Source organism: Brachyhypopomus gauderio, chromosome 9 (genome assembly GCF_052324685.1).
Source record: "Brachyhypopomus gauderio isolate BG-103 chromosome 9, BGAUD_0.2, whole genome shotgun sequence".
In the NCBI taxonomy this organism is placed as follows: Eukaryota; Metazoa; Chordata; class Actinopteri; order Gymnotiformes; family Hypopomidae; genus Brachyhypopomus; species Brachyhypopomus gauderio.
In genome coordinates, this window is record NC_135219.1 from 1,180,636 (window position 1) to 1,207,776 (window position 27,141).

General features: G+C 46.3%; 2 protein-coding genes across 4 annotated transcripts in view; both read right to left on the reverse strand.

Moving 5' to 3' along the window:
• gabrr2b (gamma-aminobutyric acid type A receptor subunit rho2b) overlaps nucleotides 1–3,655 on the reverse strand; it is a 15,992-nt gene extending 12,337 nt beyond the window's left edge. Inside the window, exons 1-2 of the mRNA XM_077016373.1 lie at nucleotides 2,460–3,655; nucleotides 1,191–1,297 (exon numbers count right to left, since the gene is read on the reverse strand). Coding sequence (XP_076872488.1) covers nucleotides 1,191–1,297; nucleotides 2,460–2,581 — 229 coding nt within the window. The 5' untranslated portion in view covers nucleotides 2,582–3,655. The remainder of the gene's footprint in view (nucleotides 1–1,190; nucleotides 1,298–2,459) is intronic.
• Nucleotides 3,656–4,218: 563 nt separating this feature from the next.
• ube2j1 (ubiquitin-conjugating enzyme E2, J1) overlaps nucleotides 4,219–27,141 on the reverse strand; it is a 28,956-nt gene continuing 6,033 nt past the window's right edge. For 2 of the 3 annotated variants that reach the window (XM_077016374.1, XM_077016375.1), the window contains exons 2-8: nucleotides 23,329–23,402; nucleotides 22,815–22,946; nucleotides 21,707–21,791; nucleotides 18,852–18,957; nucleotides 10,873–11,002; nucleotides 10,154–10,363; nucleotides 4,219–5,340 (exon numbers count right to left, since the gene is read on the reverse strand). In XM_077016374.1, the coding sequence (XP_076872489.1) occupies nucleotides 5,053–5,340; nucleotides 10,154–10,363; nucleotides 10,873–11,002; nucleotides 18,852–18,957; nucleotides 21,707–21,791; nucleotides 22,815–22,946; nucleotides 23,329–23,402 (1,025 nt within the window). In that variant the 3' untranslated portion in view covers nucleotides 4,219–5,052. The remainder of the gene's footprint in view (nucleotides 5,341–10,153; nucleotides 10,364–10,872; nucleotides 11,003–18,851; nucleotides 18,958–21,706; nucleotides 21,792–22,814; nucleotides 22,947–23,328; nucleotides 23,403–27,141) is intronic. The other variant, XM_077016376.1, reaches the window with a different exon arrangement.

Sequence of the window (27,141 nt, forward strand, 5' to 3'; positions counted from 1 at the left end):
GGGTATAAACACAAAGGAAACACGTGGTCTGTGGGAGACTAGCCCCCTCCTCTAAGACATGCGTTTAGTTCCACACACAAGAGTAAAACCACAAAACCCTTTGGGGGGGGGGGGTACTTTCTCCCCACTCGTGGATGTTAATGGGCTGTATTGGCCCATCACACACCTGTGTGTGCCAATATCCTCTTTAAAATTGAATTACCTACTGCATTTCAACACCAGTCCACCTGCGTGTCCCTCAACATGTGCACTGTGAAGTCTGCATCACTTCTGTATTTCTGCACGGTTTATGAACTGTAAGATTGTTTATTATCAAATGTTTTGCACCCTCGTGAAATATAGTATTTCTGACAAGGTCCCGTCCTAAAGTGAGGCACTCCGCACGCCGGGACAATGACACCCTCCTTCCACTGGGGTTTAGGTGACCGAGTTTGTGCCATTTTCCTCCCACACACAGAGACCCCCTGCTGGTGTATTGCCTTCCACAACGACAAAGCCTCCACACGTGAGCTGGGCTCCCCGGTAAGGAGCTTTCATTAGTAACACTGCTCTGCGGGACCTTCTGAAGTAGGAGACCCACCGCCTGGGAAAACGCCAACCAAATGACACGTTCAGAAGCAGCGCTGCTCCTAATGAAAGCTTCACACAATGTTTGAATTAGACGAAGACACGTTGCTATTTAGGGACCCTAGTCTGTACATGATTAGATAGATAGATAGATAGATAGATAGATAGATAGATAGATAGATAGATAGATAGATAGATAGATAGATAGATAGATAGATAGATAGATAGATAGATAGATAGATAGATAGATAGATAGATAGATAGATAGATAGATAGATAGATAGATAGATAGATAGATATAGATTTTGGTTTGAAATGACACGTGTTCCACTTTACATGGTTGATGCATTAAATAAACCACTCAAAATGATTTAAAATATGACATGACTGACATCTCGAGAAAGAGAGAAAGACTTCCAGAAGGCCTGACCTCCAGAGGGCAGCGCTGTCAGCAATGACCACTAGCTGCAGATCTACGCTAAAGGCGCAGCTAAAGGCTCTCATGCCGTGCACAAACGTCACTTTTTATATAAAATATGTATTTTTCTTTGATAAAGGGCGATTAAAGAAAATACATGATGATGATGAATTACGTTTCATCGAATAGTCCACCGACAGCTTACCTGCAAAAGCCGGTCTCATGGTGAAGTCGTGGTCTTCAACACGAAGCAAATGGCTGGTTTTCACCTTGCGTGTCTTGGTTCCATCAACCACCTTTTTTGATAATGGCCTGCAAGAGAGTTTCCCACTAAATTACAAAGTAAATTGTTAACAAGAGATTTATGTCACTATTTTATTTGCAACGGCATAGATGGCTTGATTGACAGTGGAGAAACTGCCTGTAGCTGGACGCTGATCTTTTGATTATGCAAGAAGCTCGCAGTTAAAAACTAGCGCGCAGCCTAAAATGGTTACGCGCACAAACGGGCCGTGCTCAGAAAATGACTTCAATATCTCGCTGTGATACCACAGATATCGCACGTAGCAGTCACCCCGAGGGCTGCCATCTAGCAAGGAAAAACTCTGCAATGAAACAATTCTCTCATAAATCCGTGTTAATTTCCATCTGAATGGGCTTTATTTCTATTGCGTAAATCTCTTTGGTATTACTATGTAAATAAAAAGAAAGGCAAGAGTAATGAGGAGAGAAAAAATATGAAAAGAAATAAAAAATTCTCTGTATGATTTCCAAAAGGCACATTAAACAGGAAGACAACCTTGAGGCAATGCTTTTTGTACAGTTATTTTGCAATACCAGTGCAAGCTGATCTCGTTTATCAAAACATCGCACCTAGGACATAATGTCATCTTATAAATACAACAAAATAATCGTGACAGATTGTTGCACTTCTAGAATACACAACGGGGACTTTCAAGACAGCAGCATTTGGTCATATAGATTACATCTGTAGACGCAGCGCCCTGTGAGGTCATTCTTAAATGGACCCGAAAAATAGAAAGTCTGTCACTCACGTAATCACATCCAAATTATCTAAATCATACTGGATTAATGACTTCCGAGTTTTATTTACCTGCGTTACGTTGATTCGCAAATCGTTTGCACTGGTTACCGTTAGCGTGCGTTCCCTGCATTTTACGCACATTTGTTTGGCGCCAAAATTCCCATTGCACAATAATGTCATTATTATAATAAAGACAAATGTTTGGTACTAATCTACGACATATGGCTCAAAGCAATCTTTGTCATTTTCTGCATCAAGTTATAAAATGTTGCAAAAGGGCTGCGCGTTTGGGTACCATGGACAGCGCACGGAAAGGCGCGTGCACGCACACACGAGGCACGAGTGTCGTTAAACGGGAGAAAGTGCGTTTGTTTTTCCAACAAAACACAGAAGAACACTGAATAACAAGCGCAATAAAACAGTACATACGTGCCGTGTTTGTGAGTTTCCAGGTTCGCCGACCACCTCCGCTTTCTGCTTTTCTGCGTCTCGCACTCAGCGACAACAATCAGACAGAAGACCAAAAGCAGCAGTTTGGCAACGTGCGGCATGATGCGGGCGAGACGAGCGGTCCAGACGAGTGGAGGGTTCCGTCAGGCTGTGTCCACGGTGCTGTGAGCATTGTACCACCCGGGACCCGCTGGAGAAGCCCGCCTAACCGCTCGCATCGCCGTCCTAACAGATATGAACCGGGCGATTCAACAGCAAACACTGATTATAATTCAAGCGGGTCTCGATTCGCTTCCCGCTGGTTTGGGATTCGCGCTCTGATTGGCTGGCTGCACACCACTGTGTCCAAGATGAGGACGGGATGTTGCGGTCCACGAGCCAGCACTTCTGGTTATCTCTCCCCGACACACACGGTGGAGACAGGCGATATGCACACTTAGAGAAATCACGTGCGGCTTGGGCTGGGTGAGCTTGTCCCTAGAGACCACGTGAGACGAGATTCCTTTTACCGGACACAGGTATCGTTTGAGCGAGCCTTCAAGAACAGGATAAGTGATTTTAAGTGTCATCTTAACATGGTCCTTAAAATCACTTGTCTCGTTAACAGGGAATGAAGCTGTATTCTGAAGTGTTCCTACAAACTAAGAACCGTTTTCATTTTTATCTGCATATGCACACACACACACACACACACACACACACACACACACACACACACACACACACACACACTCAGCAAACATCCTGTATCTTGCAGCAGCAACAAGTATCAATGTTATGTGCACATCGCTCTGCTTACCCCAGAGGTGTTGAGCTCAAACCTCGAGCACGCCAAGAACGCACTTGCTGCACAGGTTATACATGAAACGGGGAAAAAAAACCAAACTCAACTGTAATCACAGACCCCTTTAATTTCCCATGCCAACGCGGCGCTGCGTTCATAAACGCAACAGCGTGTCGCTGTCGTGTAACCGTCGGTGAGAACTGGCACTCACAGAGCAATCTTACGAACGCCTGTTTAGTGATGCTTCTGGAAAAACAGGCCGTTGCTACATTTGTATTCGGGTCCCAAGCAACAGTCTAACATTCAGCAGCACTAGCGGCTGTTCCCCCGGGAGGGGGGTGTTTCTTCCCGTTTGGTCCCCCACTACACCAACCCTGGGCAGAAGGCAGCTTGAGTATTCGATGCATCAGATCTCTGGGGTACACAGAGTATTTCTCATAGCTAATGTGCACAGGTGTTGGTACGGTGGGCTCCTGCAATCCTGGACGAATGTGAAGCATAAAGTGATAATAAACAACACTGACAACGCAGCAAAACCTTTATGTTAATAGAACTTTGTCTTAATAAAATGACTGCACAGGTTTAAGCAACAGAAAACGCTTGTGTCATCAATCAGCAAGGGGAAGGTTAAAGGTCACTCTCCTCTTGTGTCCTCTCTTCCGTGATGGCGTGGGTGGTCAGACCCTCCACCTTTGGGCGTGGTGTGCTCAACAACGCAAGCCTGCACCATGAAACATAACTGCTAAACGAGTTTGAGGCTCACGGATGACCTCGCGAGGGTAGGAGAGGTCGTGACCCCCACTCCTGAAGCCACTCTGGCTGGACCGCCGTCCCACGTAGCCCTGCGTCCCACAGGAAGGTCGGGGCAATCGGAGCCTGCGATCCCCTGGTTTTGCAGGAAGGCGACAGTATGCTGGACTACAGCACTGCTGCAATCAACAACAAGGACCCAAATGATTCTCTCCGTTTTAATCAGTCTTTTGCTCAAAATGCACAGCTGCTTTACATGGTGCGGGCGAGTCTTTGACTAAACTGAGCAGTTTTCATTTCAGGCTCATTACAGTTGGACCTGGGCACAATTAAACGCACTAAACCCCAATCCCATAGAGTTTGCCTGTGGAGGCAATTAAGAAGTCTCTCTGATCTTGCTAGGGGAGGGAAAAGCCAGTTTAAGAGGAGGTAAGTTGGCACTGATGGCCTCGACCGGTCGACGTGTTACCAAGGGCTCGAGAATCTGAAGTTACACAGATGTATTGTCTAAATCTAACATGATTCTTATCAAGTGATCTCATGATCACTTATCATTGCAGAGGTTGCAATACAAACGATGACGGTGTTGCTAATAAGATGGAGTTTACTACACACATGCGCCACAAGCCAAGTCAGGCTTAAGTCTTTCAGTTCATAAGCCAGTCTGTCTTTAGAAGTACATGAAGACAAACTGTGTTTAAAAAACAGAAGCCACCACACACACACACACACACACACACACACACACACACACACACACATACATACACAAATTCCTTTGGGAACGAGTTCAGTCTTTTCTACAGGAATGCACAAATGCCCATGTAATGGAACAGAGTCCATACAGAACAGAACCTCTTTACTGGGTTTACGATTCGAGTCTGTCCAATTGGTCCAGCTTGTGTGAGGGCTCCAGAGCTGGCAGGGGGTGTGGGGGAAGTCTGCCCACTGGGAGAAGGTCTCAGCTGGGCTGAGCGCTGGGTGGGACCCTGGGTGTGGTGGTGCAGTTTGGTGGCAGGTAGGAACAGGACAACCAGGTCAGAGTTCGTAGTCGAATTTGTACTCCTGGGCCAGATAGATCCTGCGGAAGACGAGGGCGGCGAGGGCGAGGGAGAGCAGCACGATGAGGACGGCCGAGCCCGCGCGGCTGCCATCCGGCTGGGCTGCCGCTGCCGGGAACACCGGGAAGGCCGGCCGGCGGACCGGCTGGTTCTGTTGACGGTTCTGGTTCTGGGCGCGGCGTTGCCGAGGGCTCAGGGGGCGGGAAGTGGGCGGAGCTACCGGGACGGGAGCTGCTTCACCCGTGGACGCCGGGGCCGCCTCCATCTGCAGGAACACACACACGCGCGCACGCGCACACACACACACACACACACACACACACACAGCCTCTTTATAAGAGGAAAGAGTAGAGACAAAGAGCGCAAGTGAAAGAGAGTGAGCAAGCATGAGAAATATGGAGACAGAGACACAGAAAGAGAAATAGAAATTTTGTCATTCAGAAGAGCAATGACTTGAAAGGCAGAAAACGGCTGCACGGTGGCACATGTAAATGAAACCTGCGTACAGAAAATCACGGATTCTAAATCGAAATTCCACATTTTCCTGAAATGAAGGGGACATAGTTACTGTACTTGGAGAGGTTCACACATCAGCTCTCTGTGCTGAAAAGTGACAATTTTTCAGATTCTGGATGACTTTTCAAGTATCTTGGTTTCTTCACTTTCATCTTGGCTACAGGTTTTTTTTATGTCAAAGTATCATGTCAGATGTCTGCTCTGAGAGCATCTGATACAATAAGTTTCGTAAAAAATTCAATACAATAAGTTTCGCAAACTTATCAGTATTCACACAGGAAGTGCACATCACTACTTTTACAAACTTGTGTGCTGCAAACAATTTGCCGATTCACAAGCATGTAAATACCATGCGGATAAGATTATACGGAAAACTTAAGCTTTTAGACAGCGAGAGCAAGATGCAGATTAACCTCACACACATACCTGAGCGATAAAGACGGAACTGTGCAAATGAGCGCACATCAAACATTTTCAGAGCATTATTTATTTCCCCACATTTTAGCCACTTCAGACGAATCTTAAAAAAAACAGACTCAACTCTTCTCTTCCCGTTGGGTTTACAAACCACACTCAACGACGTCGTTCTTTCTCCCGTGTTCTGTGAAAACTGAAATGTGCCATTTCCATTTCCCATCCAGACCTTCACTGAGTACTGGATTAAAAGAAGCGCTGCCGGCAGTGACAGCCACGGGCGTTTTGGGGGACGCTCGGCCCGGCTCGGCACACCAGGGACGTTCCTCAGAATCGTTTACTAACCTCCCGTTTCCGGTCACTGAAAAACCACAATGCAGCCAGCGCTGTGTTTGACTCTAGGGACTGCAGGGATGGTGTTAACGAGATGCTCCTCAGTGCTTGGGTCCCTTTGCACTAAACACTGGGAACTGTAGTTTAGTTTCAAACACATAAATAGTTCAATCTCGGTTTCATCAAACCAGATGACTTTTGCTTGGTCAGGTTCCCTCAAACTCCCAGCGGGCTCTGATGGGTCTGTTAGGGGGCTGATTGGCGGAGTGTTGAATTGATGGTTGTCCTTATGGAAACCTGTTCCCTCTCCACAAAAAAGTCTGGATCTCATCTTGTTTACTCGTCCAACGTCGGCCCATCATTGTGGGTTACTCAGTGTGCACGGTTCCTTAATACGCCCGGTCGGTTCAGTGAGGCACAGGTGGCCTCTCAGGAAGCACTTAAAGCTGCACTAGAACAGCTACAATGCAAAGCGTTTGAATTATGACACTTTTACATAAAATCCTGTCAAAGTAATTTTTCTGTCATTTATTTTCAGCAAATTTGAAAACATGCCAAAAGACAATTTATGCTTGTCATTGTTAAGTACCATGTGTAGACTGATGAGAAAAAGAAGCATTTTTTAAGATTAATCTGAAACAATACCAAAATGCAGAAAACCTGAAAGGCTCTGAAAACTGCATACACTGCACACATACATGAACAGCCTCAATTTCTCTCACCTCCCCATCACTCTCACCCGCAAACAAACACCAAAGCCCCACCAAATCCCCCCTACATCCAGTCTTACTGGAAGCACATCTATTCTCTTCTACAGAGGACACTATCGATTCCTTATTCATGAGGGCAAGTCCATTTACACTTTCTTCTTCTGCAGAGCACAAGGAGGACTTGGCCAGGCAGAGACACGGAGAGGAGTGTCAAACAGCCCGTTAGTATTGGGGCCACGTTCGGCAGGGTCAGTGTGTGGCAGGACGGGTCAGTCTTCCAGCAGGACAGAAGCCACACACTTCTGATTAATCTGTGGAATGTGGGTGTCAGCTGTGTGTGCTTGTTGTTCATTAACGGGGCGGAGGGGCATGCTGGCTTTAGCCTCCGCAGTCATGGCGATGGAGAATGGTAACCAGTACCAACCAATGGTATCAACCTGTGGAACGGGGCTGCATCACAGGGAGGACCAACGTAGATTTCAACTATACTGCTGCATGTTACGATTGTGATGTGTTTTGTAGTGTGTTTTAAAAAACCACGACTCCTAGTTGTGATATTAGAAACTGAATAGTGTCACAGAGAAAGACTTCAAGAACCAACACCAAACGCACGCACGCACGCACCCACACACACCCACACACACACACACACACACACACACACACACACACACACACACACACACACACACACACACGGGGCTACTACGACCTCCGCACACTAATGTCCTTTATACTGAACGCACCAGTATGCTCAGGTTCCAAAGGCACATCCCAGCTTTGGTCTCCCAGTAGAGGACCATGGCCTATTTTCTGCTAAAGATTTACGAAAGTTACAAGAAAGCGCTTCAGTTTGGAGAACACGTGTCAATGTCGGGTTATTTTTGACCGCTGTTAAAACAGGTTGATCCTTTAGGGTTGCAGACTGGATCACACAGGCACCAAGAATCCCCAGACACTCCATATTGCTGCTGTAAGCCACCTTCCTGCTCCCCTGAGCCGAGCGACGGAGGCCACCGTCCACCTTCCAGCTAAGCCGGGAGGGGAAGTGTGGATCTTGGAACATGTTTGTTGAGATTAGAGCTACAAGTGTCCCTGAAGACAAAAATAAGACTGCAAGTGTGAGGGCCCCGCGACGTAGAGGACTGACATGCAAACCCTCTGATCACGGACAACAGTTAACAAACACACTGGGATCTTATACTGAAGAATCAACAAATCCAGCCCCTCCCCCACAGTGTCTGTTGGTCTCCATTTGCCTCTCCGCGTCCCTTGTGCGCTGGGAACGGCGTCCGTCTGAGAGCAGAGAGCAGGGCATGACTCCACGTTAGGGGTGTGCGACGCTATAAAGGGTTTTATGACGCTATAAAATTGTGACTGGCGATGACGAGTGGAGAATCGCAGGCGATCTACCAAATTAGAGAAATCGTATAGATCGTCTTTGCCAATCAGCGCAATGACTTTTTTAAATGCTGGTTCCCGCCGATGCGGCCGACGTAGGGCGTAGGACTGACCGATCACAGCGAACTGTGTGTCTTCCATGCCTCCATGTTGTATTTGTAAAAATTATAAGTGGACAAAGACGGCTGAAAGCCAAACCGAGGAGCTGGTAATGAAGAGGAAATTTACCTCTGTAATATGGAATTGGTTCGGATTTTCTTCCACTGACCAAGACCAAACTTCAGCGATATGTAAGGTGTGCAAAGAACATGTAAAAACGTCCGATACCAGTACAACAAATTTAATCAATCACTTGAGACGTAGGCATCCCAAGGAATATGCCGAAAGTGAAACAATGCGGGCAACGGGGGCAGCCGCCTCACAAGCTTAGGCCTCGGTGGTTTATACTTTCACGAGTGACCGTAGCGCGCGACTCCGCACAACTCGCGCGAACCCCCGCGAACGGCGGAAGCGTTTATACAGGTACTTAAACTTGCCGCGTCACTCCGCGTTCTTTGCAGTGTTCTCCGAAACGATATGTGGTAGTATAAAGAAACACCCCTCGAAAACAGGAAGGAACATTTACCTAATGAATTTTAATGTTGCTTTGTGTTTCAGTGTGTTTCAGGTTAGAAAAGTGCTGGAATTTAGGCTAAGTACTTGAAAATGCTTGAAATTGTAACTACTTCGTTTCACAACAAATATCTGTCTGACTGAACAGTTCACTTGTATTACGTTAACAAATACGAGCCTCTTGTAATTCCAGGATGAAACATGAGAGAACGTGAAGACGTTAAGTTTGGGCGTTTTGAAAACAAACAACCATTAAATAATGTGATAAAGCGAATTATTTCGAATTATTTCTACTATATGTATAAATATTTAACTTAATTAAGTTTAACGTGCTGGGAAATATTGTATATTTAGTGCAATAGTGCACTTTATCAGTGTCACTCATTAAAATCTGCTTAGAAAGAAAGCATTGTAGCCCCCCATTTTTTTTGGATGGAATATCGTGATAAAAAATCGAAATCGTGATTTTATGCAAAAAAATCGTGCTAACATTTTTTTTTTACCATATCGCCCACCCCTACTCCACGTCCAGGATGTCCGTCATATAAAACGGTACGGGGAGCTGTCAGAGCCGGCACTGCCTTTTCTTTCTTTCTCTCTATCTCTCTCTGCAGTGCAGACTGACCTCCAGCTGTGCACACACTGTCTGCTCAGCCGCTCACAATCAACTCTTTAATTTAATGAGTCTGAAAATGTCGGTGAGGAGGAGGAGGCGTGGGGGGGAGGAAGAGGAGGGGCGGGGGGAGGGAGTGGTGCGCGTGATCACACAACAGCGGACTGGGAACCCCCCACTGCTCTGAGGAAGAAATGAGTAATCCTGAGACGGCAGGAGCACTGTGAGATACTGCAGCACCAATCAGTTCATAGGCTGCCTGTGTATGTACACGCATGTGTGTTTTATACCAAAGACTTTCTATTATGAGGCATACAGGATAAAGTTTGTGCGTGGGTGACTAAATTGTGTGTGTGTGTGTGTGTGTGTGTGTGTGTGTGTTACGCACAGTGGTATAAAAGCTCTTAACGAATAATGCAGTCTCTGTTTGACAGATTATTAATCCAAAACCTTTGCAAGCAGAGATTGTGTGGACGCACCTGTTCGTCCTGGACGGCCCCCTCTGTGTCCTGAGCGTCCCCCTCTGTGTGCTGGGTGGCCCCCTCGGTGTCCTGTGCGGCCCCCTCGGTGTCCTGTGCGGCCCTCTCTCTGTCCTGACCACTAGATGTGGTACTCTCCTGTCCATCAGTGTGGCTGTCAATCTCTGACGCATTATTCTCACCAGCCTTGGATGAAGAGCGCGATTCAGCCTGGAGAAACACACACACACACACACACACACACACACACACACACACACACACACACACACACACGAATATATATTGCACATAATGCACACCCCCAATCTCTCCATATCCCTTCCTCTCTGCTTCTGAGAAGGAGAATATAAACAGGGAGAAAGACAGTAATGTGATTTTGAGTAATCGCATTGGGGTGGCGAGGGTGGAAATAGGGGCAGGAGGGGTACTGGGGGGGGGGGGTACTGGTGGGGTACTGGGGGGGGGTACTGGTGGAGATGGTAAAGGAAGCAAGTAGAGAAGACTGTGGTCACATGATGACGGGGGAGGGGGAGGTGATGTGTGAGAGGTGGGAACGGCCACACAGAGATGAGTAGTGTGTGTGTTTCTGTGTGTGTGTGTGTGTGTGTGTGGAGGGAATGGCCAGGCAGAGATGAGTAGTGTGTGTGTGTGTGAGAGTGAATCTGTGTGCAAGCGTGTGGTTCTGCATGTGTGTTTGTAGAGTGGAAGGTCTGTACCTTGAAGCTGATCTGCTGGGCTAACTGCTGAGCCTGGGGGTCGGCAGGTCGAGGGTCACTGTTAGGAGACAGTGGCAGCAGGGCGGTCCGCATCACACAGCCACACATCTCACAGCAGAAGTCCTGGGACCTGACACACACACACACACACACACACACACACACACACACACACACACACACACAAAAACAATCTTTGTGAACATTTTACATTTTGTGATTGAATCCACAGATATTCAGATTACAGAAACGAGAGCACCTGGACTTTTTGAAGCACAGTGTTCAGTTCCATCCACCAAAACCCTCATAGCTGCTGATGGGATTAGCCAAAAGGTCAGCCTTCTAACAGAGGCAGCCTTCTAACAGAGGCAGGCTTATAAGAGAGGCAGCCTTCTAAAAGGGGCAGGCTTATAAGAGAGGCAGCCTTCTAAAAGAGGCAGGCTTATAATAGAGGCAGCCTTCTAAAAGAGGCAGGCTTATAAGAGAGGCAGCCTTCTAAAAGAGGCAGGCTTATAAGAGAGGCAGCCTTCTAAAAGAGGCAGGCTTATAAGAGAGGCAGCCTTCTAAAAGAGGCAGGCTTATAAGAGAGGCAGCCTTCTAAATGAGGCAGGCTTATAAAAGAGGCAGCCTTCTAAAAGAGGCAGGTTTATAAGAGAGGCAGCCTTCTAAAAGAGGCAGGCTTATAAGAGAGGCAGCCTTCTAAGAGAGGCAGGCTTATAAAAGAGGCTGCCTTCTAAAAGGAGGTAAAAGCCTGTGTAACTTCAATGTGTTCCACAAAGGCACTAACTGAGGAGACCGTCAGCCAATACGTGTAGCAACAACTTGATGCCAACTGAATCAATCTGTAGCAAACTTTGGTTCAACTAAATCATCATATATTGCTAGTGTGTACACTCACAGAGTTTGAACTGCTTTTTAGTATTGCACTGTGTTACATTTAATAATTACATCATACAAAAATATGCCTCCAGTTGTAACAGAGATATAGCATTACACAAGGAAGTGTTTGCTCAAATTTGATGTCGAGTTCTTGTAGGCTGAAATGTCCACACGTTTTGGCAGACACAACTGACAGCGCATTATACAGCTGTCCTTTTACACGTTTGTAATATAAACATTGGCTGTATGAGGTCAGGGATGTTCGGGAGGTTTTTCTGTCACTTTCTTGCTACCGGTGGAGAAAGTTTGCGTATGCGATCACGTGACTGACCGGCTTAATTTCATTGGTCACTCGTACTCAGGTGATGTTGGATTATTTATGAAACTAAAGTAACGGTAGCGTGCGGCACAAATCCGAGTAAAAGTCGCGCTTTTCTCACCACATATTTACTCAAGTAAAAGTAGAAGTCTTTCATATTAAAACTACTCTCACAAGTACATTTTTGTCCAAAAAGCTACTTGAGTAAATGTAACGCGTTCCTACTAGGGATGCAAATGATTAATCGACTTTCGATTAATTGTCGATTAAGACGTTACTCGATCAAAATGTATTAATCACGATTAATCGTTAGAGAGCGCTCCTGTAGTAACTTGAACAGAGTGTAAGAACGAGAGGTGAACACGTGTCGCGAAAGACCAGAGTGGAAAACAAAATGAAGCGGGCGAAAAGACGTGCGGTGTGGGACCATTTTGAAGCGGGTTCGGGAAACGAGGCAGAAACTGCGTAATCCAGAAAATCCCGAGGAGGGAAACTTTATTTTCCACGCAACTCAAACAACAGCACTGTTCTCTTCCCCTCCCCTGGCGCGCGCAGGCGCCGCTCTCCCAGTGTCACTTAAAGGGCCAAGTGCCTGTCTGTTAGGGAACTCGCTGCGAGGAGTAGTAGTCGCTACAATTTCAACATTGTTAATTTAGACTAAGAAGTCAAATGTTCTCTGTGTAATGCGGTATTGAAGTACAACAGTTCCACTAGCTCACTCAATTATCATTTGAACACCGTGCATGCAGATGTCCTGCATATCACCAGTGCACCTGGTCAACCTAAAATCACAGCTACACTGGGAAGGCGAGCGTTTTCGAAACTCGCTATGAAAAATGAAGAGTGAGCTAAAACAAAGCTAGCTACCACTACTGCTGTAGCCCTTATAACAGATTGTTGGACGACTCTAACAACAGAAAGTTACATTACCGTGACGTGCCACTACACTGACGAGAACTGGCAGCTAAAATCTGCAGTGCTGATTACGACGAACATGTCGGACAGACACACCGCTGATAATTTACCTGACAAGCTCAATGATGTTGTGGAGACTTGGGCACTCTCCGGTCGCATTACAGCATGTGTTCACTACAACGCTAGAAACATTGTCCAAGCATAGGCTCAATAATATTCTGTTTGGCTCTCTATTTAATTTCTTCTTTAAATTTTTTTTTTACATTTTTTAAAATGTCTAATGTTTCAAATGCAAGAACGGAGCCAGTCCTTAATTTATTCCTTTTTTAAATGAAAGAATGTATTTTGTTATACCATAAAAAATTCCTAATGCATAATTACTTGAGCAATATATCATATAATACAATATAATTATCATAATATAATATATACTTTTTGACCAAAGTGTTTTAACTACACTGCTCAAAAAAATAAAGGGAACACTTAAACAACACAATGTAACTCCAAGTCATCCACACTTCGTGTTCAGATAGGAAACAACACTGATTGTGAATCAATTTCAACTGCTCTTGTGCAAATGGAACAGACAACGGGTAGAAATGAGAGATTTTCAACTGATTTCAAAGACTTTTATTAATTGAGATCTAGGATGTGTTATTTTAGTGTTCCCTTAATTTTTTTGAGCAGTATATTTAGCTAATATTTTTAAAAGCCCTATTGAAAAACTGAAATTCAGGTGGAAAACGCCGCTTATCGATTAATCGAAAGTCGATCGATAAGATCAATCAACTAACGATTAATGAATTAATCGATAATTTGCATCCCTAGTTCCTACCCACCTCTAGTCATCGGTCACCAATAGGAAGCCAGAGAAACCGAGAGAACTTCAAACTCTTGGCATTTTGCATCAACGGCCTTCCAAATGACTTCTACACACATTATTTTGGGGTGTAATGTAAGATACTTATCCAAACCAGAGAGACAGTATCCCTCTCTAACCAGGACATGCTTAAAGGTTGTCAAATGATCTATCTAAACAAACACCAGTGTGAATAGCAATGCAGTTTTGTGTGATGCCATGAAGGTTAGGTCTTTAACAGCAAGCAATCTGAAGATTGCAAAGAACACAATAATCAATTGCAAGATGCTAATTATAATTTGTGAGATGTATTTTTGCCAACATAAGCACAGCAGCTAGCAAGCCATAATACATAAGTGCACTTTGCCCTACAAAACCAAATTTGTATACAATAGAGTAAATGTTATACATTTAGAAAATGCAATCACTTAAGCCAATTCTTACCAATTTTGTACATCATTTTACCATTTTGCTAATTTTGAGAAGGACATCAAAATGAGAATAGGATAAAAAAAAAACCCTACCTAAAGCACCTACTAATTTGTTTAAGTCCTATTAAAATATTCTAATACATTCTCATGAAATCAGTTATGCTGATATTACCCTTTGCATTTTTAGGGTAATGACATGCCCTTTAAGACCACAACAGTGTTTGTTCTCTCAAGGGAAAATGAAAATGTCAGGTCAATAAGGTAATGTGAAGAAGAGGGAAGAGACACTGGTCCCAGTCTGGGACCAGACTGGGACCTTAGAAGCTCCCTCCAATGTGATGTCACTGGGTGCATCTGCCAATTGCGTGTTGCTATCTTGCATATGTAATGCCATCTCACACTTGTTTGGGCCCAGTGTCTTTGGTTTTGCATTTGCATATGTGGTACGTCGCACAACGTAGCAGGTGACAGGTGAGTTTAGGTGGGACCAGATTAATCCAGCCTGTGGGACACAGTCCTGGCAGAGGCTTCATAACATCACTGGTTTAATATTGCACATCAGGCAATATGTTTGTACCAGCCTTGCGTTCCTGAGCTGTGGGTACGTCAATGAGCTTCAAGCCTCATTGAGGTCTGTGGTGGGCCAGAAAGATGCCAGGATAAAGACCACGTGACCGGTGGAAGACAAGGACATCTCATTCTCATGAAATTAATATTCACTGTATCCCTGGAGAGTCTTTAAATAGCTTCACTGAACTCTCTCACAAGCATCATGAACTAGAGAATCAAAAGCCCATCTGGATTCTACTGGCAGTGCCACAGACACACTGGTCCACTGGCTTCAGCACCCAGAGGTGAAATATAAAGTCGTCAGTCTTCCACCAAGACGTTTCTACCAGCAACCGTGACTCCGCACTTCAGACTCGGGAACACAGTGGCTGGAACCAATCGGGAAACATCTGAAATCATTTAGATACTTAAGGACTGTTATATTTACAGATGTTAGGGTCCAAAACGTGTGTGTGTGTGTGTGTATTTAGACAGGACAGTTTTACAATCTCCCCATCACATCCAATCTCTATGTGTTAATTGGATGTCTTTGAATTGAAAACCTCCATCTTTTAAGTGTTAATAGCTAAACAGACGGGTCTTCCGTCATTGGTCCACACTTTCAACTCTGGCTTCTTTTGAAAAATCATTTAAATACTGCATGCCCGTACATGCTGGCTCTGAAAAGCTTCCATAATGACTCCCCAAATCTCTAGAGACTGATCACTGCACCCGATGCACCATGAAAAGCAAACAGGCCAAGATATGGGCTGAGCTGCATCTAATAACGCGCACGTTGACTGCAGCGCACAGCGGACACGCACCAGGGCCTCTGGCTGGGGCTCACGTTCCCCTCTTTTCCCCCAGGGTGGAGAAGCTGGAGGTTTTAGAGGTTCTCGGTTTTCCTGGTAAAAGTAAAGTCTGCTGCTTATTCTAATCGCCTGATCTGTTTGCTCCAGTCTTCCGTACCAGAAGAAAGAGCTGCAGAGGGTGATGGGAGATTAATGATGCTGGAGATCCAGTATGGTGAGGAGCTATATATGTGCACATAGCTGAGATTGATTTATATATCTATACACACACGCACGCACACACACACAAGCACACACACAGACATATACACATGCCCCCCCCCCCCCCCCCCCCCCCCACACACACACACACACACACACACACACACACACACACACTCCCTCACACACACACAGAAAGAGAATGAAAGATAAATTTTAATCTGCTTGTCACAAATGCTAAAATAATGGAAGCTTTTGTTTAAACGTCAGATAAATGTGGTGTTTATATGGTGAACAGCTGGGGCAAGCCGAGAGAAAGAGAGACGGACAGAAGAGGGTTTTCCATCCACCGAGTTTTTGCGCATTTTGAAAATGCGCATGAAAAAAACTGGATGGAAAAAGACCAAAATTCGAAAAAAGCCCCAAATATCGCAAAAAGATTTTTACGCTTGGAGGAGGTGGAAAAGTTAGACTATCGCATCGCCAAAATTCGGAAAAACTGGATGGAAAAGGGTTTTTTCGCATAAACGATGACGTATCATGCCTCAAGTCATGTGGTTCTGTACACGATCGCGATGTAAAAATGGCAAATGCATACAAAAACAGTTCTGGAGAGAGCAAAAATTGAATTTAACTTCTCCATGTATAGAAAAGAAAAAGAAAAAAATGTTTCAAAACCTCAACGTGCAAAAATGCGTAACTGCCAGATGGACGTAAAACCACTATTGTTTGGCGTCCTCTCACGTGATCTAAAGTTTATTCGCATAACTGTAATGAATGGAAACAAGGCTTAATTCGCATTTTTTTCTGCCGAAACGGCGCATTATTTTTTCGAAAGGTTTGGATGGAAACCCGGCCACAGAGAGAGAGAGAGAGAGAGAGAGAGAGAGGGAGAGAGAGAGAGAGAGAGAGAGAGAGAGAGAGAGAGAGAGAACTTTACACTTGTTCCAGTGCTGAACGGGACAGCCAGTGACTCTGGACCCTGGTCATTTCCATACCAGCTGGCTTGCAGCAGTGCAGAGTGATTTCAGTGGCAGTGTGATTTGCTTATCCAGTGGATACCTGTGATATTACTGTAATCATTATTTTTAGCAAAGCCCCTGTAGCATTAGTGCAAAACAAAATAAAAGTCCGTATGCACCACCTGCCACTCACATCCCTTCAGCCTCAGGATCCAGTAAGAGCTCGATGTTTTTCACGCTTCGAGGCTTCACAAGAACACCGCAAACCCCGCGGCTCACGCAGAGAGCAGAACTGGCCCCTCCCCTCCGCTCCCAGGACGCTGCAGCGAGGGGGGGGGGCGGTTCGGCTCCGTCTGCCCCACGGGGGCAAGGACAGCCGTGTCCTCGCATGGCAGGTGAGCGCTCACAGACAGGAACCTGCGCATACCTCGCTTCAGTCCAGCAGGCTGAGCACACAGCCCTGGGGCGCTCGATCCATTTTTTAACACCTAGCTAGGCGTATCGGAGAACTGGGGGAGCGTTTTTTTTTTTTTTTTTTTACATTTTTTTTTTGCGACATGGATTGTCCAAATACTCTGGAAGGATTCAAGCATTTACATAAAGTCACATGATTGGACCTCATGAGATTAGCAGCTTCTGGGTAATAAAAGCCCCAGGGGCTGAGAAAGTCCTAAAGGACACATGACGACACACAGAAGCCCACGCTGCACAGATGGTGTGACGATGGCGTGACTGCACGAGCGTGTGCAGCTCACTAGTGTTCAAGTCATTCTGGGCCCTCCATCAGAGCAGTGCACGGGAGGTGTAACCTTTGTCAGGAAAGCAGTAAAATTGTTGGCAGGAAATCTGAACGGCGCACCGTTTTGACGTGTTGTTTAGTGTTGTCACACGCGTGTTTGACGTGTTGTTTAGTGTTGTCACGCGTGTTTGACGTGTTGTTTAGTGTTGTCACACGCGTGTGACGTGTTGTTTAGTGTTGTCACACGCGTGTTTGACGTGTTGTTTAGTTGTCACACGCGTGTTTGACGTGTTGTTTAGTGTTGTCACACGCGTGTTTGACGTGTTGTTTAGTGTTGTCACACTCGTGTTTGACGTGTTGTTTAGTGTTGTCACACGCGTGTTTGACATGTTGTTTAGTGTTGTCACACACGTGTTTGACGTGTTGTTTAGTGTTGTCACGCGTGTTTGACGTGTTGTTTAGTGTTGTCACGCGTGTTTGACGTGTTGTTTAGTGTTGTCACGCGTGTTTGATGTGTTGTTTAGTGTTGTCACGCGTGTTTGACGTGTTGTTTAGTTTTGTCACACGCGTGTTTGACGTGTTGTTTAGTGTTGTCACACGCGTGTTTGACGTGTTGTTTAGTGTTGTCACACTCGTGTTTGACGTGTTGTTTAGTGTTGTCACACGCGTGTTTGACATGTTGTTTAGTGTTGTCACACGCGTGTTTGACGTGTTGTTTAGTGTTGTCACACGCGTGTTTGACGTGTTGTTTAGTGTTGTCACGCGTGTTTGACGTGTTGTTTAGTGTTGTCACGCGTGTTTGACGTGTTGTCACACACGTGTTTGACACCTTGAACTCTTCCAGCCCCCCACGCTGCTTCTGTGAATCAGACGGGCTCCGTGTCGTGAGGGTACGCTCACAACTGTCTGCTGTGCCGGGCGACACATTCTGATCCGCCTTCATGCCACCCTTCAGCCCAAAGAGGCGTTTCCCCGTTATTATTCTCAGTTCTGGTCATGGCAGTAAAAGTTTCTTTAAAACGAACTGAATTGAACTGGATTGAACTGGATTGGGGGGGGGGGGGGGGGGGGGGGGGGGGTGGATTATTTTCCCAGAGGCATCAAAGTGGTAGGAATGTTTTAAAAATGTAACATGCAAAGCAATGCTGCATGAATTAGAGAGTATAGAGGATAGGCTGGGGAAAAAAAGAGAAAAGAGGAGGTTCAAAGAACAAGACAAGTGTGTAAGAGTGAAACGGAGAAGGAGAGAGAGGGGGAGAGAGAAAGAGAGGGAGGAAGCGAGGGAGGGCAGACTTTAATCTGAATCGTCTTACTTCTTGGCGAGAGCTCTTCTTTCCTCAGGGGTGTAATCGAGTGATCCTATCGCTCCCTCTCCTTTAGTCGGCATGAAACCTATAATCGCTATTAATGCTGTCCGGACTGAAACACACACACACACACACACACACACACACACACACACACACACACACACACACACACACACACAGAAGCAAGAGTCATGACACGTGCTTCAAAAAAGATCCACCATACCACATTACACAACAGGGGAACAGGATGACGTCCGTGTCACAGACAGCAGCACGCGCATTAGTATAGGGCAAGCGCACGCGTGTGTGTGTGTGTGTGTGTGTGTGTGTGTGTGTGTGTGTGTGTGTGTGATACGTAACACAACGTAACACCTCGTCCGCTCCATCTGACGGAGCTCTCGCACTGCGGGGGGTGAACAGCGGCTGAAGAGGAGGCGTGAGGAGAGGCCGGCGAAAAGGGGGGCTTATGGGAGAGAAGCTCCTCGAACGGCCCAAGCCAAATCTGGATTTATCCTTCCGCTGACGGAAAACACAAGCACAACACAGAGCTGCTGTGTTTCCTCCCAGTACCAATTAAATCCCACATTCTCGCATGTGTCTGCCCTAATATGCGTAATTAAACATACAAAGGCCCGGATAATTAGAGCTGGATGTGAGGAGAACAATGACGCTAACAAGTCCATGGTAGTACCGCCCTAGGACTGGATTCAACCAGAGCCCAGGCATCCAGATGCTGACAGCCAGCATGCGGGGAGGGGGGGGTTATGGGGGCTGTGGAGCAGTGGTGCCCATACAGGTCATGAGTACGTTCCTCAGCAGTGCAGAGGTGTGGCCTGTCACTGCAGTAAGGATTCAAACCCCAGTGACTGGACAGGAAGCATCACAAGCTCACATATCACAAACACTCCATATTAGCAAGTGTGGGGTTTCAAGAAAAAAGCCTGTCGGAAAGAAAACCACACACACACACACACACACACACACACACACACACACACACACACACACACACACACACACACACACTATACATATACATATATATATATATATATCAGTGTATTGCATGAGAGAGAATATCTGTAAATATGAAAGCATTCGAGACTATTACATTTGTGTACGAGTGTGTTCAGTGAGCGACTGCTCCTTCCCAAGTGCAGGACTAACAGGTTTTAAGACTCCTTTGTCCTTCATGTACTGTGTACATCATGGACTGTACAACTCCTCTTTGAGGGGAGGAGGGGTCACAAACGGACTGATCAAAACACTAACCGGACTACATACAATAACTTAATGGCTCATTAAAACATAACCAGTGCAATAATATTTTTAAAAGAGTGAAATAATTATGTGCAATACCTCTATGGCTCGTATATTCTATTGTTTTTTATTATTATTTATTATTATTAGTACTCGTTAAGCTCTTTAATCTGTATATATCCACTCTTTTTTCTATCTTCTATTACTGTTATGATGCTGCTGGAATCATAATTTCCCTGAAGGAAACCTATCTATCTAGACAATTATACCAATTTTAAGTAACCATATCATGTGAAGTTATCTTACTGCATTTGTAATTTTGCGTCTTTCAAGAAATAAATACTTGAAGTATTATGTAAGATGAAACATGCAAGATTATTTTATTTGATGAAATTTAAATTGCTAGAAAGAGGTCAAATAAGATCAGAACAAGAAATATAGTGTCTCAAACACGGTTTACTTGCAGAAGCACCATTTGTTTCGATTAACTAGAAATACCGCTCTCATGGGAGAAATATAAATGTTGAGTGGATGGATATTAAAATTTTCAGTGGATACATTCATGTGCCCAGACAGAAAAGCTGTGCCAGAAAGCAAAACCCGCACAGCCACCGTTCGTCGTAACTGGCGCCAACTTTGCGAATCTCTCTCCTCTCTCCTCTTGTAGGTGGTATAAAGAGACGAGTGAAGCGGAGGGGGGAGGGGGGAGGGGAGATGGCGTCGGGCGTCCCACGAGTCACTTTAGAACACAAGGCAGTGACATAAAACTTTGATTACACTGCCATCAACCCCCCCCCACCCCCCCCCCCAAAACATAAACAACCCACGCGGCTCTGAGACGCCGAGCGTACAAAGCACAGAAAGAATACTCAGAGAGACTTCAAAACACAAGGTGGTGGAAAATGCAGCCTTATGTACTCTATTCAAAGCCCTTCCGAAGTCTTTAAACCCACTTTCGAGGTTGATTTTCTAACTCTGAATGATACAGCTGCAAGTGGTGGATTATAATAATATATTACTATACAAACCCTCCAATAATGCTGGGAGATCCTGAGGGATAGAACAAGCCCTTTTAGATGGGCTGGGGTTTAAAATATAAATCTGTTGGCATAATTAAACACAGGCCTTTCTCTAAAAGAACGATGTGAAAAACACATTCAGAGAATATTGTGTGGATGCAAAATGCTTAATTCAGAAATTCTGCTGCTGAGTGTAGTCTGCTATGCGTATGTAGCAGGCGGGACGCGGGTTTTTCCGCAGAAAAATACGGAGAGGTGTGGACGCGGGGACAAGGTGCAGAGAGGGACGCTCGCGCTGTCCCGCGTCTCTCTCGGACTCCTTCAGTCTAATCAATTACGAGCAAAGAGAAAATGTGCTAATAGAACAATGGGGAGGACGCCTCTGCCGGAGGACATTAGCATGCCGACTTCATTTAAATTTAAATGAACCCCTTAATCCCTCATTTGCTCTCCCCTCTTTCATGTTCCAGCCGAGCATGGAGAGCTAGCATTATGTTTAGTCAGACTGTTGTTGCTGGCCATAAATAAGTGTGTGTGTGTGTGTGTGTGTGTGTGTGTGTGTGTCAGGGGGATACCCACTGCTCCAGGAGGGTTGCCAGGTCTCAGGGTGATGGCCAGATATGCTCAGGCAGATCTTTTTTCCCACTTCAAACCGCCCGTTGGGCTGAAAGGGAATTCAGCACTGATTAGAGACATGGCAACTTGTCACTGCAACACAGAAAGAGGGAAGGGAGGATGATTAGGGGAAAATAAAAATAGAATCGGATTAATGGTGATGGTTAAGGAGCACAAACTGGTGTCTGGAAATCCTTAACACCAGAAGATAGAGGACCAGACAGAAGAGTGAGACAGAGGAGCAAATGAAAGAGTGAGACAGAAGACCAGACGAAAGAGTAAGAAAGAGGACCAGACAGATGAGTGAGACAGAGGAGCAGAAGGAAGAGTGAACAATGTAGTCTAATCAAAGAATGACCCCTCGGTCACCAATATCAACTTCATGAACGACTCTGGCACTGTGTAAGTTCCTGCAAACAAGCCCTGGACTGTAAGGGGAGCGACAGCCACCTGACAGGCAAAACCACCAAAGGCTTCAGATCTCTGGACATGTCAGACAGTCCAGGCCAGCGCTTTGATGGCTCCATGTCCTCTCCGTCTAACGTTGCCAGAGAGGGGTGAAAATCAGGCAGGGGAGTGGAGTACTGGAGAGAGTCATTCAAAAAGTGTGCGTGTGGCTCTGGTTCTGGGGTTATTGACACAAGGCACAAGATGTACTGGTATACCTCTATCTTTCATCATTTCATCATTAAATAACAAGTACATACTGTCATTTTTGCCAAGCACCAAAGCTATTTCAGTGCTAACCCCCTTGTGTAGAATTTTATTTTTGCTCTAAATTTGAGTGAGTGAGTGAGTGAGTGAGTGAGTGAGTGAGTGAGTGAATGAGTGAGTGAATGAGTGAATGGTCCTTACAACCTCATGGTCCTTACAACCAAGGACCATGAGGTGCTTCACATCTAAGTAGTCTGGAACGTTTAGAGGTTACAGTAGCTCTGACATCACTGCGTATCACCAGATGTCTCTGAAATCTCCAGTCAGTCCCCCCTTTCATGACCTTAGAATGACCTCCGCATTTTGGGGTACGTTATTCCTTTTAGTTTGGGGGTTGGTGGGGAGAGAAATGTCTTACGGTGAGGAGGATGATGCTAGGAGGCTTCATCGGGTACTCGGGAGGAAGAACGATGCGGCCGTGGTAGATCCCGCCGTCAAAGTCCGAGTCTGGGGGCCCGCGGACAGAGAAGTGCCACTCAAAGAGGTTGTCCTGAAGGGTCACACAGACAGGAGCCCCCCCGCACTCATCAGCACACAAGGGTCGACACTAACCCCACATTTCTAGCACGTTGTTTAGCTATCAAGGAAGGAAGGGCGTGTTATTGCATGCACAGACTACTTTAACAGGCTTTTTAAATTTACAGCATTTCAGTTTGAAGACATCTACGTGACTTGACAGAATGCCTGTGACCGCCAAATATAAACGCACGATAATTTACTGTCATTTGTTCTCACATTCTGCCTTAAAATAATCACTGTGAGATTTTCAGCTTCATAAAGGACTGGCTATGATTTATTAATGTATCCCCCCCCCCAGTTCAGCTAGCCTGCTGGGGAGAGGGGGCCACTCGGGGCTCACAGAGCGTCCTCACCTCAAGAGGCTGGGCGTGGTAGTGCTCCGTCGGCTCGCGAAGTTCCACCGCCTCCTTCATCAGCCTCTTCACGGCTGCCAAACAACACAACACCCCCATCAGCCCCAAGAAGGTCCGCCACCGTGCCAACAGCAGGACGTATGTATGTGTGTAGATGTATAGATGTACGTTCTACGCTCAAACGTTTTGAGCAGTAACTCAGCAGCTGTAATTTTATTCTACTGCAGTCTTGTGCATGTGAATTGTTCCTGGTTCTGAACTGAAGATGATCTACAGTGCAGGAGTATTAACATTTTTTGCAGTTCGATTTCAGATTTATCTCTGCAGAACTGTTAAGTGGAGCAGAATAACAGGAGCTCTGGTGACAGCAGACCATCAAAGCATGAAGAGAGGAAAACAGCTATAGGCAGCTGTGTGCACTGTTGCACATGCACACCGGCACACGTGCACACGCATACACGTGCACTGTGCACACACACACACCAGTGTCTGTAGACTAATCCACCTGCAGCAGCTCTGAGCAGGGGCACAGAGACAGGACACACTGACTGGCCTTTCGGCCTCCCCGGGACGGTGTGAGGGGATCGCTGGAGAGACATGCCACTGATGCTCGTCCAACTGTCACGGCCAGAGCTCCTTTATCACCCTTCTCAAGGGAACAACCCTTCTGCTGAAGGGCCAGTTAGAAGACTCTGCCTGTCCTATTGTCTCTGAGCATTTACAAACGAAGTGGAGACACGACAGCGACAGTAGCTGTAGTGTTTGAACACCCGAACAAAAGAACAGCAACAGGATACCGACACAGTTACAGAATACCACGCGAGGTGCAGCAGGAATAGAGTGAAATGGTGCATCTGTCCCCAGCCTCCCTCTCCCTCCGCCGACGGGCCAGTGTGGAGCACGTGGCATCCAGCACCACCTTACGTGAGAAACCTCCAGCGTCACTTCCCCATTCAACAGCTCTACCCGGAGGGGGGCGGGGCGTGCTGACCAGGAAGCGTCATGGCGCCGCTCCAGCTCGTCTGTGAATTCGGAGCGGCGGTATCAGCCCTGCAGTCCCGCGCCGTCCTGAGCTGCATTTCACTTCTTGGCTCCGCTCAAAGGAACCGTCCGTTTGGAACGGGTCACTAGCTTCCAAACGATTGAATGGCGTCCAGCTACCCTCTCCACCCACAACCACGCTCCCTCCGTGTTAGGGTGTAGCAGACGATGAGGGCTTTAGAAGTGCAGGGGCCAAACTCACCTTGGTTTAATAACAGGGACTACGGCTACGGCTGAAATTGGAAAATAATTGGCAAAGTGGAACAAACTTGTTTTCACAATGAAATTGCTTCTGGAATTAAAGGAAATTAGGAACAGGGAAAGTGCATTAGAGGTGAACTCAGCAGACCGAGAGAGAGGGACAGAGAGAGAGAGAGAGAGAGAAACACACTGACAGAGATGCATAGAAAGTGGAGAGGAGTGAGACTGGCTGACTGCCAGTCAGAAAAAGGAATAAATAAAGAAAACGACCAAAAACAGAGGAAATAAATATAGAGAGAGCAAGCAGACAGACAGGAAGCATGATAGTAAATTTAACAAGTAAAAGCAGCCGGTGGTGAGTCATGGCCTGGTGGTTAGGGAACTGGTCTTCTGACCGGAGGGTCGTGGGTTCGATCCCCAGGCCTGATGCCATGACTGAGGTGCCCCTGAGCAAGGCCCTTAACCCTTAATTGCTCACTTGTATAAAAATGAGATAAAAATGTAAGTCGCTCTGGATAAGGGCGTCTGCCAAATGCCGTAAATGTGGTGAGAGGGAGTGATATTCCTCCCTGTCCTGAGGAGGATGAGGAGGGAGGGAGGAGGAGGAGGCCATCACAGGACCCACATGCCTCCCCGTGCACACGCTCCATGAAAACACCTCCCCATGCAGCTGAAACTCACCAAGCCGAGCATGTGTGAAGAAGGAGGGGACGTCACAACAGATGACCTCACCCAGTCAGACAGGCAGACAGACACTCAGCCATCACTACAGACAGGCAGACAGACACTCAGCCATCACTACAGACAGGCAGACAGACACTCAGCCATCACTACAGACAGGCAGGCAGACACTCAGCCATCACTACAGACAGGCAGATAGACACTCAGCCATCACTACAGACAGGCAGGCAGACAGACACTCAGCCATCACTACATACAGGCAGACAGACACTCAGCCATCACTACAGACAGGCAGGCAGACAGACACTCAGCCATCACTACAGACAGGCAGGCAGACAGACACTCAGCCATCACTACAGACAGGCAGACAGACAGTCAGCCATCACTACAGACAGGCAGACAGACACTCAGCCATCACTACAGACAGGCAGGCAGACACTCAGCCATCATTACAGACAGGCAGACAGACACTCAGCCATCACTACATACAGGCAGACAGACACTCAGCCATCATTACAGACATGCAGACAGACACTCAGCCATCACTACAGACAGGCAGGCAGACAGACACTCAGCCATGACTACATACAGGCAGGCAGACAGACACTCAGCCATCACTACAGACAGGCAGGCAGACAGACACTCAGCCATCACTACAGACAGGCAGGCAGACAGACACTCAGCCATCACTACAGACAGGCAGGCAGACACTCAGCCATCACTACAGACAGGCAGACAGACACTCAGCCATCACTACATACAGGCTGACAGACACTCAGCCATCACTACAGGCAGACAGACACTCAGCCATCACTACAGACAGGCAGAGGGAGAGACAGCAAGGAAACCATGGCAGCATCTCACAAAAAGAAGCGACCATAAGGTCAATGTTACGACTGAGGAATGCCATTGTGCTAAACTAATTATTACGTTGAAATTTAATTCAAACATGTGTAGAACCCGTATAGCCTAGTGCCCAGTGGTAGATAAATACTAATTATTTGGGTGGGGGGGGGGGGGGGGGTAAGCTTGTAAACTGGAAAGCCACAGGACAGGAGCATCACTGGGCCATATAGGCCATCGCCTCCCCATCACCAACATAAACGGGGTTGGGGCGCTCTGGCAAAATCGTCTCAGTCCTGACGATTCTGTGATTCTTGCTGAATCACACCTCTGCATAGAAGCTGTTTTCGTTGGTCTGTGTGAGCGCTGAGCGGCAATTATATGGGGCAGCGCACTCGCACGTTCTCCAGTGACTACGCCACACGCCGTGGGTAGCAGGATATTAATAACAAATTACAAAACGTGATTAATGTTCCGCAAAAGTCACGTCGAGGCACGCTCGAGTTAATGAAGAAAGAAAACTGCGCCCTAATTACCGCGCTTAGTTCGATCGGAAAATGAAAAAGAGAAGAGAAACGCTTGAAATAGAAGCGATACACAGCTGAGATCAGGGCTGTTTTAACTACTGACAACTTTCCGTTGACAATAATTTCACACAGCCTGGGACCACTGGCACACAGTCGGGGCTGTTATAAACGGGCTAGTGAGTCTAAGGTTAATATCCATCAGAATAATCAATCAAATGTTTGTCATCCACATCGCCTTATTTGCTGTTAAGAAATGCCTTGAAGCAGATTGTTTGGATTTATGTTGACCCAAGAAAAATAAAACCACCTAAAGGTCATATGAAAATTACAAACTCGCTATAATGGTCTAGCCCCGAGCTGTACTTTCAATTACGAACTGGCTATAACGGGGTGATCTGTTCTAGCTCCGAGCTGTGGGGTCACACGTCCTATCAGACAAACGTGTTTTGACATATTACACATGGAACGACCCCGTCATGGTTCAGCACACGATGTGTCCCTCCACCTTTTGATAGTCCAT